Source organism: Hippocampus comes, unplaced genomic scaffold (assembly GCF_001891065.2).
Source record: "Hippocampus comes isolate QL1 unplaced genomic scaffold, H_comes_QL1_v1.1 scaffold106, whole genome shotgun sequence".
Taxonomy (NCBI): Eukaryota; Metazoa; Chordata; class Actinopteri; order Syngnathiformes; family Syngnathidae; genus Hippocampus; species Hippocampus comes.
In genome coordinates, this window is record NW_017842055.1 from 36,421 (window position 1) to 56,468 (window position 20,048).

Here is a 20,048-nt window from a genome sequence, read left to right on the forward strand (position 1 = left end):
ATTGACCGAATTCCCATTAATTGACTGACACTGAAATGTGAAAATGTTTTATTTCTAATGAAACAATTTCCGGTAATCATTTGTGTTGTGCCCAATTAAAATGTATGAGATGTTTTTTAAATTTTTTTTTATCTAATGAAATATTTTCCATTTTAATGGGTTTATGTATTTAATGACAGTGTTTATTTGAGTACATATTTATTTACTGTTCTCTACATGAAAAGGGCACTGAATATATAATGCCCATGCACCCAAGAGAAAAGAATAAGTAAAATGCCCTTAAATATTTGAAGAGATCATGAAATTAATAAACAGTAAGTTCTTAAAAAAAAGACAAAAGGGTCGGGAAATACATAAAATTCATCAAGATGGATTCAAATCCAGCAATTTTCTGAGCCACTTATCCTCACCTTTTAAAATGAAATAAGATGATTTTTTTTTCCAGTCCTGTTGATCGAGTTAACTGGCTTCGTGAGTGTTTAATTTGGAAAACGCACACCAAAAATCGGCGGTGTGATGACCACATAGTTCGCACATCCGTCTCACTGTGCAGAGGTGTGTGCGTGTGTTTGCCTTTATCACAAAATCTGTGTGTGCGTAGAACCGCGTGTCCATGTGTGTGAGTCTGCATGTGCGTGTCCATGTGTGTGAGTCTGCATGTGCGTGCGTGTACACGTGTGTGTTTTTGTGTCCACCGACGTGGATCCATGTGTGTGTTTGTGCGTGCGCGCGCGCGGTGCGGCTTTGGTGCAGCGTGTGGTCAACCGCGGCGCATGCGCATCATGTTCTTGGTCTGGCGTGTTGGTGCTCAGCGAGCCATTCCGCTCGGTCTCACAGTTTCTCTTTTGGCACATATTCTACTTTTGCTGCTCACGTCACGTATTTTATTTTCAAAGTTGCAATCCCTGTCGAGCCTGTACCAAATATTGTGGCCAGTGACCTTTTTATGATGACCTCGTCAGGTCGCAACGTTCAGGACATAAACGGAGAAAAGGTGCGTCGACGGACAATGCATCGCTATTAGATCCCGCCAAGGAGGAGAAGGAAGACTTTCATTAGGAAACTGTTTTTTATTCGCCCCTCCCAAGTTTCCCGTTCCTTTTTTTTTTTTTGGGGGGGGGGGGGGCGATTGGGCAGAGGAGGAGGAGAAATACGGAGAGGGAAACAAGAGTGACGCTGGGCGAGGTGGGACAGGAAGAGGGCCTGACAAGCGAGGAATTTAAAGTCTCAGTGTGGGTCGCGAGACGAGACGAGAGACACGAGACGAGCATGGACGCCGCGGCCAAGGTAGGAGAAAATATTTTTTAAATAATCGTGTACACGTGGAAAATCTCGCAGTATGTGGTAAACTGTACATGAATAATACACCACTCACACACAAGTGTTTGCTGTGTTTGGCTTTAAGGATGAAATTTCCAGTCCTGACTGCTATGGGTTTTTTTTTTTTAGCCTGATCCCGATTCCAATATTTGGCAGGAAAAAAAAAACATCCGATGACTGATTCATCAACCGATTAAGCTTAAAAGTCTATAATGACTAAATACTCAAACTTTGGCCCCTTAACCCTCACAACAACAAACATGAATTACAGGCAGAACATTTGACTGATTTACAAGACTGTCTTTTTGTATTTCTGAACTTCACAACAGGGAGGAAGTTCAAAAGCATTCACTGATGAATTTATTGTTACATTTAGGACACAAATGTATGCAGTGTATAATCAACGCTGCCAAAACGTGATTTATGCGTGATGCCCTTTAGCAGGAAATCGCAGTTCTTCAACTCTGTTTTTTTTTTTTTTTGTCACGAAGTGATGACTTCAAAATCTAAAACAGAGACGCAAAACATCTTTGACAGTTGCATTTGAACGATGTAAGGCACAGGAAAAGGAAAACTGAAACTGGGGACCTTCTTTTTTTGTTCGTTTTAAGCAAGTTTCCCCGGAACGGAACATTACCGTCAAGTTAATGTGCGTCTACAGTCCAGCAAACGCTGAAATTTAGCTAGCCCAAATTTCCTCCTAAATCCCCTTCTGGGCGTTATTCTCCATTTCTCTACTTGTTGCTGAGCGGGAGAAGGAGAAGCTATAGAAACAAAAGGACGCCCAGAAGCTTCTGCAGCAGCGACGTAACACAACAACGCGACTTGAAATACGAATAAGATAAGTAAGAAAGATGCACTTTGGACTGATTGGAGTCAGCACGTCACCTAGCGGACAATCAATGCAATGACATCATTCTGAGTAATTTAACATCATTTACCGTTTTATGAGAAAGTGAGATTATATTCGCGTTTAATCGCCAAAACTCCAGCCGATTATGATTATTTGGAAAACAGCTAATATGAGGTAATGAAATCAGCAGACCAATTAATCAATCAGCAGACCAATTAATCAATCAGCGCTACTAAAATGCAATATAACCTTTACGGATTCACCAAATGTGACCATGTGTAAACTTTTTAACATATGCAAACTCCGCCCCTGAACTTGGAAAGCAATGAAAACATCTCAAAAGAGTATATACATATTTTTAAACCTGCATCAAAAATATGTTTAGAGATCACGTAAAGCCACCCCAGATTGAAATTTTATATTGACTAATATAAGTGACACCTACACTGTACATAAATAAATCTGATACAAACGATACTATACAATTAAAAAAAAACATTTTAATGTAGTTGGGAACTAAATAAACAGCAGTAATGCAAACTATCAGCATTGGAGTACTGACAGCGATACACAAATGGTGACGTTCATCCGTGATCACCTGATGGATCAAGATCACCTGTCAGGGGCTTAATCCCCCAAACCCTCCTTGTATCCAAGAGACAAACACACACACATGCACACACGCACACACATTATTGTGGAGAGCTGGAGACGTCACGATGACAAATTTAGCCTCCGCTGAGCCAGATGTGCTTTACATATTGGCTGCAATTTTTACAGCGCCACAAATATGAGGGGACAATTTCAACTGAGCCCCTGTCTTCGCCTCACAAGTGGACTAACATACAGTCCTCTTTTTCGAAAACACCATTTCGAGTGTTGAAGGAACGGACACTTGGTTCACATCAGAAACGATTGAAAGCCTTCCTTGCGGTGATGAGATTTGGGGAAAGGATGAAAGACAACCTCTTCTTTTTTTTTGGAATCTCATGACTGTCGTGTACTGGTCTCAGAATCACAAACAGCAAGTCGGCATGCATCTCGGTGACCTTGGGCTTCTTATCTCATTAGCATTTCCTGCTCTTTTCCACCACATAGTTGGCGTGTTTGGAATGACTTGGCCAAGCCAAATTCTTCTTATCGCACTTTCTAAATATAGACGCCGTCCCCTCGTCGACGCTCCGAATTGGCTGCGGTTGGCGGCCGATCCTCCTCATTCTCAGCGCCGTGAAGTAATTCAGGAGTGGTTCAAAGGTGAACAGAGAGGCAAGGTTGTTAGCGTTAACGGAAGCGAACAAAATAACAAAAGTTGAAATTGGGGGAGGAAAAAAGCATTTTAGTTCAAGAAATAAAATAAAGATAAAAATGGTTTTGGAAAAAAAACTGAACCTCATGTTTCGAAAACTGTCCAGCATTGCTGTGCATCCGTACAGAAAAAGGAAGATCAAAACGTTGTTTGCGAATTATAGCTCACTTTATTGAACAATGCATGACTTTTTTTGTTTTGATCTTGGATTTGACAAATACTCCATATAATGCATTAAAAAAACTAAAACTAATACTCAAACTAATGATCAACAAAACTAAACTAAAACCAAACATTTCACAGATAAATATCGACTTGTTTCGAGTCTTCAATGCACACGGCGGACATGTTTTTTCAAAGATCAAAAGACAATTTTAGCATTCAATGAACACATCCTTGTTTTGGAAAACAACAAAGACAATTTCAAGTCTTCCAAAGACCTCAGGTGCAGCTTTTTCTCTACATCATGGATGATTTTGAGAAAACGTTGCCCGTGTATGAGGTTGCGGTCATGTCCCTGTGTCTTCTAGTGACAGAATTCTAAGTGCCGCGTGTGACACGAGCGACCCCGGTGCTCTGAAAATGTTGCACAATAAAAGCTTTTGGAGCTTTTAAGCTTTTCAAGTTCCTATTCCTGAGTCAACATGACACTGCCTCCGAGCCCTGACCTAAAGCCCGTCAGGCTCCCCTGGGATGAACCCGAGTGCCAGTCTCCTTGCTAATACCTGTTGACAGACAAACAGGCGGCCGGACAGATTGTCCAATGTCACAACTTCAGCCAAAAGATTTCAATTAAACAAAGGCCGGCTGGGCCGGGAGGGGCATTGCACCCCCTCCCGCCTTTTTTTTTTTTTATTGGTGTGCAACATATTCTAAAAGTAAAATTAAACATCGTCAGCTCGCTCTGCCCTTGGGAGTTGAAAAGGAAAAAGCAATCCAAGCATTCCTGTCCATCAGTCTCATGAACTGCAATTAGAATTTGAGAGCCCGTTCTGTCAACATAAAATAGAAGTTAAAGCATTTACAGACCTAAAATCATTTTCACAAACATCAAGGACAATTTTGTTTTTAAAAAATGTTTTTTTACAAATATTAATGACCATTTATAAACATACATATTTTTTGTGAACACCAAAAACAATTTTCAGTCTTCAATGAACTGCACTTGTTTTCAAAAAAGACAATTGTGACGTTTCAAATGGACTCAACACCTTTTTGGAATCGTCAACGCCATTTAAAGGCTTCAACAGACCCAACAAGAGCCTGCCTAGCAACAGGTGACATCATCCCTGTCCAGCAGTTCATGCAATTGGCATCCGTCCGGCTCACTGAGAAGTCGCGCTGCTGTTTTGTTTCGCGAAATTGTTGAAACGTGCTCATTCACAACATTCAGAAATGAGCAGCACGAGTGATTTATTGTTGTGTTTTCTTCCCCGCTCAGATGTCAGGAGAGGGGAGTGCATCAAATCCAGCTGTGTGTCTTGTTTGCAAAGACGGCTGCTCTGGTTTGCAGCCACATTCTTGGAGGTAACGTCACGTTTTGATTCAGTCAACTCTCGTTTATCGTCTGCTTTATACTGCAATCCACAAGATGGAGAGACCAAATAAAAACATTCTTTCAACTAGTTTTACCCCTGGCTCGTGCTTTTAACACATTGAAACCCACTGAAACACACGTTTCTAAGTCTTCATTAGCACCTCTTCTCGTTCTTGAAAAGAGGAGATTCTCAACATTCCTTCAAGAGTATACAACAGAGAGAATTGAACACTGTGTATTTAACACCCAAATGTTCAACCAAACTTTAGATGTTGTTTCATCTCACGAAAGTCGGCTAGCTTAATGCTACCATATAATGCAAAACACCATAGACGGGCTAAGGAAAAGAAGAAGAGACTTTACATTACTGCTACTTCAGCCATACAGAAACACATTCAAACTTCTTCTTCTTCTTCCTCGCTGCAAGTCTACCGGTAGAGCTCAGTGCTGCCTGGCATGTTGTGGCAAAAATTGGTAGTACACTGACGTGTGCCACTCTAAAGTATGGGAGAATTAAAAAATATGTTTAAACCTAGAGTTAAACGTATGTCCACAAGGTATATATTCATGTACCTGTAGACTGTATAAAAAAAAAACAAAACAAAAAAAAAAAAAGACAAAAAAAACCCTAAAATGCCACAAAATAGCAGGGGGCGCTAACACTGGTTCCCAATATAAGATAAGATAAGAAATCCTTTATTAGTCTCGCAATGGAGAAATTCCCACAGCAGCAAAATTATGAAAGGAAGAAGTAGAAGAACAAAATATAGGAGCTGCTGGAAAGGCAGCCACTCTCGCGGCGCCATCTTGAAGTCAAAATAACAAAATAAAACAACACATAAGACACAGACAGTCGTGCAATATATTGGGGGAACACTACAATTCACATGGAATGTGTCACTGACCCAAGTCAGGGCTTCGGCGTTTCTTTTTCAGGAAAGCATGCTTGGCCTGCGGCTGCAGCGTGGTGGACCACGCCCCCGGTAACCACGCGGATGATGACCGGCGAATGGGACGCCTGCTGGCCGACTCGCCCTGCGCCCACCTGACAGCCAAGGTGAAAGGGGGCGGTGGCCTTCTCCTATACAAGAGGAACCGCATGATCGTGACCAATCCAGTGGTCTCGCGCAAGGACCCCACGTTCAGTACCACCACCTACGATTGGGCGCCCGCCGGCCTCAACCAGAAACTGGTGAGGAAAGTACCAGGAGCAAAAACAGCCTGTTTTGGGGATTCTTAAGACACGTTCATGTAAAAATCAAAGATAATTTAAAGATTTAAAGTGAGGTATAGTTGTTTTCACGAACGCCAAAGGCAATTTACTTACAAACTTGCTCTTTCAGGAATTTTTGCAAACATCAAAGAGTCTTTTATTGGCTACAACTAACCATACATGTTTTGTAAACATCCAAAGACGATTTTCAGTCTTTAGATAACCGAACATATATTTTTGACTGTTAAGAATCTTGAAACAAACCTAACACATCTTCGTAAAGACCAAACATAAGTGTTTTCAAAAACCTCAAAGACAATTTAGTCTTAAACAAAAGATCACCTTTCGTTTTGGACCGATAGCGTGTTTTTGTAAATATCAAAGACAATTTTGGGCATCAATGCTTTTATGTAATCATCAGGTAAAATTTGGGGTGAAGACAATTAGCAGTCTTTAGCAAACCTAACGTTTGTTGTCGTCATGAACATCAATGACCATTTCAAGTGAACCAACCGAAGCCACCATTGTAAGCTTGCTGCGATAACTCAGCAGCGCTGCATGATTTTTACCAGCTGCACCCTCCCTGCTGGATTGTCTGCTTTCCATTAAAAAAGCCTCACGTCTGTTTTGGGTTTCACAGCGCGTGATTGCAAGCGTGATTGTCGGAGCAGGAGGGTGAGGTTCGCCTTTGAGGTGGTGGGGGTCCAGCATCATTGCGGTGTGACATGTCAAGTCAAATATGTTATTCATTGAGAAATGAAAAAGCATTCCAAGTACAACTTTAGACTATTAGTCACGACTCCGCTGCTGTCATCTGATAACCTCACAGACCACAAAGGGAGTCAGAGTCTGGGCGGATACACCAAATGGGAGCTGGGAAAGTGAGCGCCACATGCTTAAAAATATCTATAATGCACTCTGACCATGAGTCTTATAAAGCAAGAATTTTGGTGGTACAAGATATTTCATAGGTGGAAGTAAAGATGAAATAACACTGGCTCAACAACAGATCCCTGTGGAATGCCAAGTTATTGCTCCCAAAGGATGTCAAATCTGTTTTGGCACAAGTCAGTTCAGGCAAAAAGAGAACTAAGGTCTCATTCACAGGGAAACAATATACAACATTGAGAGAATAAATTCATAGAATGACAAGAATAAAGTCCGAAATTCAAGAATTTGAATGAGTCTGTTGTAGCACAAAGACTGATCAGGGAGAGTCAGTATGGTGCCACAGGGCATCCTGTGGAATAGTAATTTGTGAATATGCTGTTATCTTACCTGATAAGATTTTATTTTTCTCATGGTGACTGACTTCTGTGACACGTTACAATCACATCATTTGTCAACCGACCGTTTTCCGAGTCCATCAGGGAGGACGGAGACTTCCCTTAACCGGGCCTTGTCTGACATTGTTTGTCACAGGAGAGTCGCTCAGGATAGCTCAACGCTGGGAGGAGGATTGTGAACTCCTGCCCTGTTGAGTTTGATTGAAAGGGGCTGCAGAGAACTGACCAGAATCTTTGATGATGATGACGATGATGATCAGAGTTTCACACTCACAGGCCAAGAAGTACATGGAGCTGATCCCAGAGAGCCAGCGTCCTGTCTCCGGGACCGGGGGGGCAGTGCTGCGTCGCAGGCATCTCCTTAGCCAGCTTCCCGCCTATGATCAGGACCCTATGGCATGTCAGAGCCTGGCCAGTGACAATGAGGTGAGGTGACAAACGGTGTCACTCCTTCCCGGAGTTTGCAAACTACTTTAATTGTAACTAACGCCTAATCCTAATCTTAACCCTAACCATTTGTGTTCAAGCAATATCCTGAACCCGAACCCTAACATGAACCTTAATCCCTGACCCCCATGCCCTGAACCCAAACCCCAACACCTGTCCCCAACCCAGAGCCCCCCCCCACCTCCCCCCCCAGACAGGATCATGGTAGGAGATCTAATTCCAAAACCATCAGCCCAATCACTAATTCTAACCCGATCTCCAAACCTACTGCTATCCTATCTCTAGACCGAAATCCTAAACCATCAACCAAACTCCTAAACCCAAACCTTGAACACCTAACCCATAATTGCAACATCCAAGCCCCAAACTCAAACATTAACTGGTACCCAACCCAAAACCAAACCCTAAATCCTAATCGCTACCCTAAAACCTCAATCCCAGGCTTCCAATTGATATCCATTCGCTGTTGCAGGTTTCCGCCATGCTGCTTTTTGTAAAGCGCTACAAAATGGAGGTACTGGGTGTGGGCGAGGTGGCACTGCCCGGTGACAGCGAAGCCCTGCGGGAGGCGACCAATCAGAAGGAACCCAAGGAGCAAAACCACGGTGACAAGGTTGCTGCGGACCACCACCGGGATCACGGCACTGTCGCCCCTGTAGAGCCCCGCAATGGAACAGAGAACAACACGCAATACGTAAAATACCCAATCAGCAATCTTTTATCCGTTAGAGATGTACAAAGATTCGCGGCTGCTTAAGTGGGGTGAAAAAATTAGTACATTGAGAAATCAAAGTAGGCTACCATTTGGATTTTTTGATATCGTCACCACTCTTGGTTTTCAGCGTTGCTCCGGTTGCGGCGACAACATCGGATCAGACAGCCCGGCGGTTTTTGCCGAGCACGCCGGTTACCACGCTGCCCTGTGGCATCCCGCCTGTTTCACGTGCGCCGAATGCGGCCAGGGATTGGCGGACCTGGTCTACTTCTGGTCCGATCGGAGGCTGCTGTGCGGACGACACTATTGCCAAAGCGTCAGGCCACGCTGCTCCGGCTGTGACGAGGTGAGAAATTGAGATGAGAACAAGCAGAAATACAAGTACGTCACCTACTAAAATGCAATCAAGCCAAACCATCACTCGAGTTAAGCAAGTTGGAAACTCTTGCTCAGTTGCAGCAAAAGAAATGAAATCCAAAGTAATTGAAATTAGGAGTTGTTATAATAATTAGTCTGGTGATTTATATGTATTTTTGTTAATAATTGAAGGGCCATATTTTTTTATGTGATCTTTTATTTTTTTATATTGATTTATTTTATTTGAATGGATTATATTATATAAATGTAATTTATTTATCTATATATTTTATCGACTATATTATAAAAATTATTCCATACTGTTCTGTAAAATTAAATTGTTCAAAAACTGAATGCCATTTAACTCTTTATTTGTATTTTAATTTGTCTTCACATATCCATTTTTGAAATGATGCATTATTTATATTTATTTGTATTTCTTTTTATTTTTGATGTATTTATTTTCTGTTGATTTATTCGACATTATTTGTATTGACAATATTTAACTAATGTATTTGTATTCATATTCTTGAGATATTCATATATTTTATGTCCATTATCTATATTTTTTAAATGACCCACCCCATGTATGTACATTTTATGTCTTCAGCTGATCTTTGGCGAGTCTTTCCACATGGCACAAGATGGCCGTGCGTGGCATCACCAGCATTATTGCTGCTGGAGGTGTGGACAAAGCCTGGATACGCCCTGCCACCACTGACGCACACATACACACACAGACAGAGTACAGTGGGACCTTGATTTACACTTGATGAAATCTGTTTATTTCTTGGATTATGTTGTTATAGATGACAGTGCTATTTTTCTAGATCGAACTGGACTGGATTAATGGCATTTCAGTTCATTTCAATGGGGAAAGTTGATTTGGTCAGTCACGGTACCACTGTACACAGATTTGAAGCATGTTGCTTAGCCTGAGTGGAGTCTTTCAAGTGTCCAACAGCATCGTTTGGAGTGCTTAACAGGACTTTTATTGTGGAGTGGACGCGTTTGGCTGATTTATCGCCTCATAAATTGCCGGCCAAGTGACGTGATCCAGATGTGAACGCTCGCTCGCAAGGCCTTTGGAGATGTTTGAATGAGCTCATAATTGACATTCAACTTTGCCAGACTGGACATCTTTTGACTGTAGTATTCTTTATTTTTATTCTCTCTCTCTCTCTCTCTCTCTCTCTCTCTCTCTCTCTCTCTCTCTCTCTCTCTCTCTCTCTCTCTCTCTCTCTCTCTCTCTCTCTCTCTCTCACACATGGGGAGACCCACATTTTAAACAATGTCACATTTTCAAATTTCCCCACACCGTGGCTCGCAATACACCCTGGCTGCAAAGCAGACGTGGCATCCATAAAGATGATGTTTACAACGTTCTAATATGAAAGCATTTTATTTTCATCTTTGTTTTTTTGTTGTTGTTTGACTTCATTAGATTTCAATCACAAAATTAAAATCGAATTATCTTTTGACATTATTTTCATAAATTATTATCATGTCCAACCCGAAAATAGATGAAAAATGTATAAAATGAATTAACTTTAATAAATATGTATATAACATGATGCATATACTGTATATGTAAAGGCTTTACACCCTGGTGTTTTTGCAGTTGAGTAAACAAACATAAATCTGCTAATTGGCTCCGAATTCCATCTGGTAAAACTGCTGGGATCTTTTCTTATTTTGTTGTTCTCATGAAAATAAAAACACTTGAAATGTTTGTTGTGCTCATGATTAAATCCAAATGTCAACTCATCTCAAAGAATCTCTTTTCAAGAGAGTGAGTGGGTTTAAAATGTGTGCAAAGACGTGAGGAACTCCATCATGTGTTTCAAAACAATCATCAAAAAATGGTATGTCAGGATGACGTACTCCCGGTAGGAATGTCAGCTTTTCACAGCATCGCTTGTCAGTTACATCACCAGCCAAAGAAAGCACTATTTAAGGATATTTTTACCTCCTAATTGAGACGTTTAGTTGTATTTTCACGCACCGGGATCCGGGAATGTTCACTGAGGTTATGTTCTTGACATGACTTGATTGCAGATGCTGAGGTGGTGGCGCCCTCGAGTGGAGAATAGCGGGATTTTTTCTTCATTTGTTTTAAACAGTCATTGAACGCACCATGGCCTGTCATTCCCACAAATTTCCCAATGTTCTAACTGTCTGTGAAGTCTACATCGTATTACTGTACAGTAGTTTTTGCAGCACAATTTGTCGAATAATCACAGAAAGGCAGCACGGCGTGTCCTAATGACCCTGAAAGATTTGTCCATTATACTAAATACTGACAAAATGTTCCGACCGCAATTAACGGAGTAAGCGAATCCAGGATGGCTTTTTAATTTCAGTAATGACCAGTTAAACGGGATGATTTCGGTATTTCTTGAAGTCATGAATGTAACACCGCTGGGTATCCCATTGTCCGTGAAGGCAACACGGCTTGCCGATTGTATTGAATGCCAACGACTGTCGGTCTCCAACTGTTGGCAGGGTAGTACTATGCAGTAGTAGTACCCAGTCCAAGTATCTAATCTAAAATAATATATATTAAATATGTAATATAAAGGGGGAATGGTGGTAGACTGGTTAGCACCTCCGCCTCACAGTGCAGAGGTCATGAGTTTGAACACGGCTCATCCTGTGTGGCGTTTGCATGTTCTCCCCGTGTTTGCATGGGGTTTCTCTGGGTAGTCCGGTGTCCTATTCCAAAAACATGCATGGTTGGTTGATTGAACAGTTTAAATTGTCCCTAGGTGTGATTCTGTGCGCTAGTGGTTGTTCCTCTATGTGTGCCCTGTGATTGGCTGGCAATCGGTTCAGGTTGTCCCCTGACTGCTGCCGGAAGACAGCTGCGATTGGCCCTTAGGACACCCGCGACCCTCATAAGGATAGGTTGAAATAAACATTCGCACTCACAAACACAATACCCCGAGAGAACCCACAAAGGCACGGGGAGAACATGCAAACTTCACACTGAAAGGCCGGTGCCGGAATCGAACCCTTCACTCTGAAGCGGACAATGGTAGCCAGTCGTCCACCGTGGCGACCACGTAGAGCACTTGCTCCTTTAAATGTTCTCCCCAACATTTTCCGTCGTCATTGAACGCAGCGCGGCTTGTTCATTGTACTAGTCCTTTAAGTGCTGATGAAAGGCGACCGAGTAAAAGAGGAAGAGGTCGAAACGGAGCGAGGGGAGGAGCGATAGCGGACCGAATACTGTAGTGGAGGAACCGGAGGACATTTCCATTCCTGTTGACATTGACCACCGACTCGTCGAAGTGGATTCGGCCAGGCAAGCGCCTTCCACAACTATGACATGTTAATATTTACTTATAAACAAGGTTACTAGCGTCGAACAACAAATCATTTGGCGGACTAATTTCGCATGTTCTACCTGTGTAATGTTTACATTATAAAGTGACAGGAAACGCAATCTTCGTTTTTCTCTCAATTACTATTAAATGCGTTTTATTGGTCTCATCGTAAATGCAAAACAATCTTTTCATGCTCATCATCATTCATTGCTCATTAATTTCTACATTTCATTTGACATCTAGTGACGTCAGCAGCCCGTCGTAGCACCTTTGTCCGAGTAGGAAACGTTCACGAGCCTCGCGGCCACGCGTGCCAGAGTATCAAGACGAACATGACCAAACAAAAAAAACAACTTAATCCAAAAGAATTTGCAAAATACGAAATTCGGGACGGTAAAAAACAAGTTTAGAGAATATTTAAACATACAATGAAACGGCAAAGGGTGGGTGCAGTATGCCATGTTCCAGAGTTCTTGTTAGTAAATATAAGTGGAAGACAAGACTGACAATATACAAGATAGGCCCTAAAATAAACAAAGTTTGCCTTTGTGTTTTGAAGTGTCAATTTTGAGCACCTTCTAGGGGTTGTATTTTCATGGATTCCTCTTAGGGGAATCAACGGATAAGATACCAAATGTAATTACACTTTAGTCGAGAGATGGCGGATGTTGAATTTTAAAGCTTTTTTTGTGGATAAATGTGGCCATGGAAGAGGTTGTGTGTTGGAAATTCAAGTTTCTAATAACTAACAGATCCCTGTAGATGGCAGTGCTGCATCACCATGAATTTGAGATCTGCACAACTTTAGAGTGGAAGATAAAGACGAGGCAGTGAATCTCACCTTGGCACTTGTATTACAAGGGAGACAAGTGCCAAGATGGTTGGAAGTCCGACAAGTTTAGGCAGCGAATGACTTAATGGACTCTTCTTATAGAAATGATCCGATCAGGACCAAATTTGATCGCAGTTTAATAGACAGACGGATGTTAAATTGCTTCGATTTCGAGTTAATACATTTGCGTTGAATAATGCATACAACTTTGATGATTTGGTTGAGCCCAATTTTTACAATACAATACATCCTGATTTATATAGCGCATTCACAACAGCTGCAGCTGTAACAAAGCGCTTAACAAAACAAAAAAAGTTTTTGTACATTCCTGCTCGGCAACAGAAACCAAAGTTTTAAAATATTAACGCGGTGATTAATTTTACAGCGCAGCAATGGATGAGAGCGTCACCGTGACGGCGGCGCTCGTCGGGACCGTCGTGGCGCTTCCCCTTTTGGCTTTCTTCTCGACCATGTGGCTCTGCCCCGGCATGATCATCCGGGCTTATAACTGGTGAGCATGTGAATAACTGAAACGTTACAGTACTTAATGTGCATTTTGAGTGGAAAATGTGCAATTAGTTGCAAAAGATTTGTGACCTTTCCCATTACACGCTCTCATAAAATAGGCCCTTATTTGAAAGGAAGCCTTCAATTCCCCTGAAAAGTAGACTTTGTCCCCCTCCACCCACACACACAGTGTGCGTTGGCCAAGTCACTATCACGTAACAGTCTGATGGGATGAATATTGTGCTGCTGATTTTGAAACCACAGAGAAAGAGCAAGTCGTGCTATTCATCTTCATCGAATCAAGCGCAGCTGGCCTGTTGTTGTTGACTCTGAAGACATTTCGACTCTCAACCCAGCAGGGTTCATCAGTTCAATAACAAGGTTTAGTTAGGAAAGCACCGGCTTTAGTTGAGGTGGAGAAAAACGCAACTCAATTCTTTATACTCCATGTTGGAGGCTCGCCCCAACCACCTGCTCTGTTTGGAGGTGCTGTTTCCGCCTTCACGTCGGTGTCAAGACGATATACTGTACATTTTTGCCCCTCGATCCCGGTTGACAACTGAGTCTTGACCTTGAGGACTTTGCCCGTCTGTGTTGCGCCATGCGCTTGCTCAGTGCTTGCTTGTTTTCCCCAAGATATGGATGTGGCCTTTCCTTGCCGCATTTGACCGCATACAGCTCATTTCTTTTCTGGATGTGGGTTGTCCGGTCTTTGGGGTGTACCAGCCTTCGTGTCAGGGCGGTTAGCAGGTTTGGAGGAGGGAGACATCTAAAACAGGCTGGATAGGGACTCTCAAGGACCAAGTCACAATGGTATATTCTTACTTAAGTACAGTTTTTGGGTACTCCAGCCACCTCTGGTTGGGGCACGCGTAAGTCAAAGTAGCACTTTTGTTCCTCGACCCCAATGAGTACTTTCCTATACGCCAGAGCTTTGGCGCCATCTTGTGTAGCACAAAAAAAAAACATGAATAGTTGAGTTTTTCAGAAAGAAAAAAAAAATCACAAATAATTTCATAACTAGTGAATCACAAATATTAGAATTAGAATATGGAATAAGTGTTACTGACAATCTGCTCCGTATCCTGCAGGTTCATGCGTCTCAAACTAGGCCTTGTGGTCCGCTACTCGTACAGCGGCAGCTACCGCTTCTGCTATTTCAGCCGCGGGACGCCAGGGGGCGCTACGCCGTCCTTACTGCTCCTGCACGGCTTCTCAGCCTCCAAAGACATGTGGTTGCCCTTCGTCAAGGTAATGCAAATAATACTCAAGACAAGAATTGATGTCTGCAAGTATGTTTGTATAAGCTAAACATTTTTACATGGTGCGTTTGCTTCCTTGACCAGTACGTCCCCGTGGAGCAGCACATTCTGTGCGTGGACATGCCGGGACATGAGGGTACCAGCCGTGTCGGGTCCGACGACTACAGCATTCAGAGTCAGGTTGCCCGAATCCATCAGGTGTGTGTGCGTGTGAGAGTGTTTGTCTTTCTGGAGGTGGGAAGTATGTACATTTTTTTTTTAAATGTCAATTACACAAACACAATACAGTGGTTCCCTATTATTGGGCTTTTAAACATTTTTGGACCCACCGAAAAGAGGTAAAAATTTGTGACGACTTTAAACACAAATTTATTAAAGCAAAATTTCTCAGCAACACTGTCCTCATCGCCCCTAATGCAAAGATTTAACATATGAATTGTTTCTTTCTCTGTGTTCAGTTTGTGCAAAGCGTTGGTCTGGACAAAAGACCCTTTCACCTGGTGGGAACATCCATGGGGGGCAACATAGCGGGGGTGTACGCCGCCACCTACCCATCGTACCTGTCTGGCGTGACCTTGATGTGCCCCTCTGGTAAAATGGCCGCCTGGCACACCACTAGACCATCAGCCCCTTTCACACAGAGCTGGTGTGGCACGAGAAAAGTTTGACACGCTTGGAAAAACTACACTCTGCTCCTAATTTTCCACTACCCCCTTCCACACTTTGATACTGCCTCAGTGTACTCGGATACTACCGCAGAAGTGTGTGAAAGGCATTGACGGGATCAGGGTTGTAAAGTTTGAAAACTACCTGTCTCTGTGTGCGTGGCAGAATCGCGGTTTGATGATGACGGTTCTTCCCCTTCCAGGTTTGGTGTATCCCACCGAGTCTGAGTTCATCACCCGCCTGAGGGAGATCGAGAAGAACCCCGAAGGTTCCACCATCCCTCTGATTCCGTCAAGTCCGCAGGAGCTGGAGGACATGTTGCGCCTCTGTTGCCATAAGCCCCTCAAGGTGCCACGGCAGGTAAAGAACCACGAACACGGCCGCCGCCAAATATGTGTGATGACCGTAGATGTGTTTTTGTTAACAGGTGCTGCGCGGCCTCCTGGACAACAGGATCCACCACAACCACTTCTACAGAGAATGTGCATCTTAGCAGCACATCTTCAACCGTTACACACTTGTGGATACTACGGAGCAAACTATGAGTGTTTTTTTGTGTTTATGTGCCTTTGTCTGTGTGTGTGTGTGTGTATGTGTGTGTGTGTGTGTGTGTGTGTGTGTGTGTGTGTGTGTGTTTGTGTGTGTCTTTTTTAAGTGTTCATGACGCTGGTTGAGGAGAAATCTCGTCACTCTTTGCAAGAAAGTCTACATTTGATTACGTCACCCCTGCAAGTCATTTGGGGGAAGCATGACCAGGTAATAACACCGAATGAAAAAAAACTACACACAACTCGAAAGAGACACCTCCAATTGCCCATCAGGAAAAATATCCGTAGGAAGTGTAATTATCGCATGTTATGACCTTATGTGGAAACAACATCTTTCGTGACAATTAGCATTTCACTCGGTTGTGCCGTATAGTTGATGCATATTTTGTGGCTTTTTTTTTTTTGACTGACATTAGTTTTTGGTATGTGTGGTGGCGTTGCAGGTTCTGGATGTTTCCGGGGCCTCTGCGTTGCAGGCGGCGGTGCCCCACAGTCAGCTGTTTCTCTTGGATGACTGTGGCCACACCATAGCGCTGGAGAGACCGAGGAGGGCAGCACAGCTCATCATAGACTTCCTGTCTGCGCAGGAAGTCCACAGCAAGGACACAGAGAAAAAAGTTTCCTGAACTGGAGTTGATTTCGGTTGAATACAAATTATATAATGGATAAAAGTTGTTAGAAATACATTGCTCTAATGAAATAATTTTTTACATCCATGATACTGTACAAATGTATTCGAATGATTCATTATGTTTGAACATTTTGATAGTTTTAATGCATTTCTTGCTGAGTTTATTGCAATTTTTGTGTGCTTATTTTCCGGATACGGAAGCAGCCTTTTGAACCTCAACAAATAACTTTGGATAAATAAGTTATCTCATGTATATGTGTCTCAGTACTGTTTGTTTTAAATGCAGCTATTGAAATAGTTCACAGAGTTTAATATACAACAGTGTATTAACATTTTATGGGTTCATAATTGCATTAAATGACTATAATTTGAGTTCTTTATCTAGTAGAAAATGTCGACTTTTGTTTTTGTTTTTTGCGGGGGGTGGGTGCAGGGGGTTGTGTTTTTTTATGTTTTCTTATATAGTTTGTCATTCGGCACAACTCATTGCCATTTGAGACTCGGCACGATAGAGGGCAATGGTTAACGCTTGTAGCGAGCATTAGATTACACAAAGAAGAATGGGATCGCGCAGTCGCAGATTGAAAACAAAACATGCACAATTGTAAAGTGTTTTGTAAAACTACTAAAACTAGGTAAGTAATCATTATCAAACACATTTAAGTTGTCCGAAAATTGCCACTACCCAAAACATTTGGATTTGTATTTTATGTTAACTGTCGCATTCAACCCGCTATTTGACCTCGCTGTTAGCTTGCTTTCGTCCTGCTGTGGCGACACTCGGGGGGCTTGTCAACTTTAATGATTCGGTTTGTTATTTCTCTTATCCATCATTTAAATTGTTTAAGCAAGACAGCGCACGAAGGAATAAAAAAAGTCACGGTGCAATGTTTCATGCTAGTTGTTTTAAAGCGCTAATGTTTCTTCGCTCTGAACCTTTGCGACGCTCAACTGCAATTTTGTCGCCTACATGAAGGTGCTCGAGGAAGGTCGTAAACCACATAAAAGTACTTGTAATGTGTGATAATATTTTGTAGTTATTTTTTTCTAGGCGATGCGAACAATATAAAGGTCAAAGTACATTTTTTTCCCAGTCGGGAACTGGTGTAAATCATTGACGAATCTACGGAGCCGTTCATCAATCTGCTCGAGGTCCTGATTTCAAGTCTTTGATTGGGATATTCGTCACTTGAAAAAATGAAATGGAAAAAATACATTAATCACCTCCATTTCTCCATTGTGAGACTAATAAATGTGTTATCTTATATTAATTCAAGGTTTTTGGTATGTATTTTTTTTCCTTCCCTTCTGTGTTAAAGCAATTAAATTTAATTTTTTTTTTAACTTAATTTTTGTTTTGGTACAGCCGCTGATGCTTGAATAGGATGAATCCCGAGAGCAAGGACGAGCCTGTTGTCTACCAAAGTGTCGTGTTGAAGAACGCCGCTCCGTATCAGTACATGAAAGTCTGCCTGTAAGTCAGCAACGCAGTTTAGTCTAATTGTGACTACTTCATGATGACTACACTTTGTATCATTTCAAGCGTGCTGGAGGACAAGTCGACCAAAGTGAGTGCAGTTGACCTGAAGCAGTTCATCATCACTGGTTTGAAGAGTCTCCATGGAGAGGTAATAAGTCCCAAATGAATTCTGCCTTTGCAATGAATGTGGTCAGAGAGGACAGAAAAGACCTTAAAAGAACCTGAGTGAAAATGGAACTGATTGTTCACTGCAGAATCAGCCACGTTTATAGATAAAGTTTTTATGCTTAGGTGGGTGCCGCGTCACACTTTGATGTGCTGAAGTATGACGAAGACACCCTCACTGCTTTCCTGCGTGTATCCACAATGTAAGGAAGTCAAAGTGTAAAAGAGAGTGTGTTTGTTTTGTTTACTTTTATTCAATTTTTTAGTGGGTTGGTGAAGCTGTGGAGCTCGTTGACACTGCTGGGCTTCTACAACAAACAGAGCTGCGCTTTTCGAGTGCTGCAGGTACGCTAACTCTAATTGCCCCACGGGGATAAATAAAGTTTTCTGAATCTGAATCTAACTGATTTCTTGCTTTTACCGCTCTCACAGTTGCCATTTTGGGGGGGTTGGGACTAAAACATGATGCAAAAATTGCAAGTATTGGTGTATGCTCTGTTGCTGCTCTGCCTGTGCTTGAGTAGAAGTTGTTTGACAGTTTAGAATTACAATAATATCTGTGAATTTTCCGTTAGCCCGTCTGTGGTGTTTTTTATTGTATGGTAGCATCAAGCTAGTGAACTTTTGTTAGACAAATTGAATTGAAATATTTTAATTTTTTTTGTCCAATGCGCGTTTCTCAGCCACATGGGTTCTCATAGCAGGCGTTTGAAGCTTTATAATTACCGTAACACAGAATTTATTAGCCCGTTTGACTTTTCCCATGATATGTTATTATCAAGGAAGCATACTTTTGTTAAAACAGGGTGATGTCTGGTTGAACCTTTTGGAGTTTGTATATTCACAGTTTAATTCTCTGTTTTTTGTCTGTTCTTCCCAAAAACTCAGGTGTCGCCGTTCCTGCTGTCTTTGACGGGAAACAGTCGTGAGCTGGAGCTGGACTGATACCGCAGACAATTGACGAGAACCATGTGGAGTCAAGTCAGAACTTTGCTGTCCTCCTCCATCCCGACGACGGTGGCGGGAGCACGGCTTCACGTGGGCCAGCGCGCCTCCCTCACCAAAGTCTTCTCGGCCCGCCACGTGGAGCTGTTCGCCGAGCTGACGGGCGACACCAACCCGCTCCACCTGGACGCTGCCTACGCTGCCTCCACCGCCTTCGAGGCCCCCGTGGTCCACGGCGTCCTCATCAACGGGCTGATCTCGGCCGTGCTAGGCACCAGGATGCCGGGCCCCGGCTGCGTTTTTCTCTACCAGGAGATCCGCTTCCCGGCGCCGCTCTTCATCGGCGAGGAAGTGCTGGCCGAAGCCGAAGTGCGCAAGATCAAGATGTCGTTCGCGTTTATCGGCGTGACATGTTCGGTCAAGGACAAGGTGGTGATGGAAGGGGAAGTGATGGTTATGATGCCGGAGGAGCAGCAATTGAAGTGACGCTTTTGAGGCACATCTTTTACTGTTCAGTTTTTTGTTGCCGTTGTTGATTTTTGATGGATGATGTACATCACAGCTGGCCTTGTGCATCTTTTTTTTGTTGTTGTTGCCCACTTAAGTAAATAAAGCGTATCTCATTCATGTAATTGCTGAATGGATTTGA

At 42.6% G+C, this 20,048-nt stretch overlaps 3 protein-coding genes across 8 annotated transcripts; all 3 read left to right on the top strand.

Annotated features, from left to right (window-relative positions):
- The first annotated feature begins 1,121 nt into the window (after positions 1–1,121).
- Positions 1,122–10,766, top strand: lmcd1 (LIM and cysteine-rich domains 1). The gene is made up of 7 exons (XM_019860586.1): positions 1,122–1,287; positions 4,921–5,006; positions 5,953–6,208; positions 7,792–7,941; positions 8,435–8,656; positions 8,805–9,023; positions 9,645–10,766. Exons 1-7 carry the CDS (start codon positions 1,270–1,272, stop codon positions 9,753–9,755), a joined length of 1,062 nt encoding a protein of 353 aa, XP_019716145.1. The 5' UTR covers positions 1,122–1,269; the 3' UTR covers positions 9,756–10,766.
- A 1,432-nt stretch (positions 10,767–12,198) lies between these two features.
- Positions 12,199–17,189, top strand: LOC109510343 (abhydrolase domain containing 6, acylglycerol lipase). 3 transcript variants are annotated; one of them, XM_019860587.1, is made up of 9 exons: positions 12,199–12,341; positions 13,581–13,706; positions 14,794–14,953; positions 15,049–15,162; positions 15,423–15,555; positions 15,833–15,990; positions 16,058–16,112; positions 16,286–16,386; positions 16,622–17,189. In XM_019860587.1, exons 2-9 carry the CDS (start codon positions 13,588–13,590, stop codon positions 16,802–16,804), a joined length of 1,023 nt encoding a protein of 340 aa, XP_019716146.1. In that variant the 5' UTR covers positions 12,199–12,341; positions 13,581–13,587; the 3' UTR covers positions 16,805–17,189. The 3 variants fall into 3 exon arrangements, with proteins under 3 accessions (XP_019716146.1, XP_019716147.1, XP_019716148.1); XM_019860588.1 differs by having other exon boundaries at positions 13,586–13,706; XM_019860589.1 differs by having other exon boundaries at positions 12,199–12,336.
- Positions 17,190–17,322: 133 nt separating this feature from the next.
- On the top strand, positions 17,323–20,031 carry rpp14 (ribonuclease P/MRP 14 subunit). Of its 4 annotated transcripts, none has more exons than XM_019860565.1 (6): positions 17,323–17,433; positions 18,174–18,283; positions 18,353–18,437; positions 18,581–18,657; positions 18,721–18,799; positions 19,343–19,510. In XM_019860565.1, the coding sequence occupies exons 2-6, from the start codon at positions 18,195–18,197 to the stop codon at positions 19,397–19,399; spliced, it is 387 nt and encodes a 128-aa protein (XP_019716124.1). In that variant the 5' UTR covers positions 17,323–17,433; positions 18,174–18,194; the 3' UTR covers positions 19,400–19,510. The 4 variants fall into 4 exon arrangements, with proteins under 4 accessions (XP_019716124.1, XP_019716123.1, XP_019716125.1 ...); XM_019860564.1 differs by having other exon boundaries at positions 17,326–17,444; positions 18,176–18,283; XM_019860566.1 differs by lacking the exon at positions 17,323–17,433 and adding an exon at positions 17,513–17,618 and having other exon boundaries at positions 18,176–18,283.
- The last annotated feature ends 17 nt before the right edge of the window (positions 20,032–20,048 follow it).

Excerpts from the sequence above, each read along its gene's own strand:
- LOC109510343 (XM_019860587.1), top strand. The coding sequence starts at position 13,588 with ATGGATGAGAGCGTCACCGTGACGGCGGCGCTCGTCGGGACCGTCGTG. Across the intron at positions 13,707-14,793 it reads ATCATCCGGGCTTATAACTG|GTTCATGCGTCTCAAACTAG; the intron begins GTGAGCATGTGA and ends CGTATCCTGCAG. Across the intron at positions 14,954-15,048 it reads TGTGGTTGCCCTTCGTCAAG|TACGTCCCCGTGGAGCAGCA; the intron begins GTAATGCAAATA and ends TTCCTTGACCAG.
- rpp14 (XM_019860563.1), top strand. The coding sequence starts at position 19,424 with ATGTGGAGTCAAGTCAGAACTTTGCTGTCCTCCTCCATCCCGACGACG.
- lmcd1 (XM_019860586.1), top strand. Across the intron at positions 7,942-8,434 it reads GCCTGGCCAGTGACAATGAG|GTTTCCGCCATGCTGCTTTT; the intron begins GTGAGGTGACAA and ends TCGCTGTTGCAG. Across the intron at positions 9,024-9,644 it reads GCTGCTCCGGCTGTGACGAG|CTGATCTTTGGCGAGTCTTT; the intron begins GTGAGAAATTGA and ends TTATGTCTTCAG.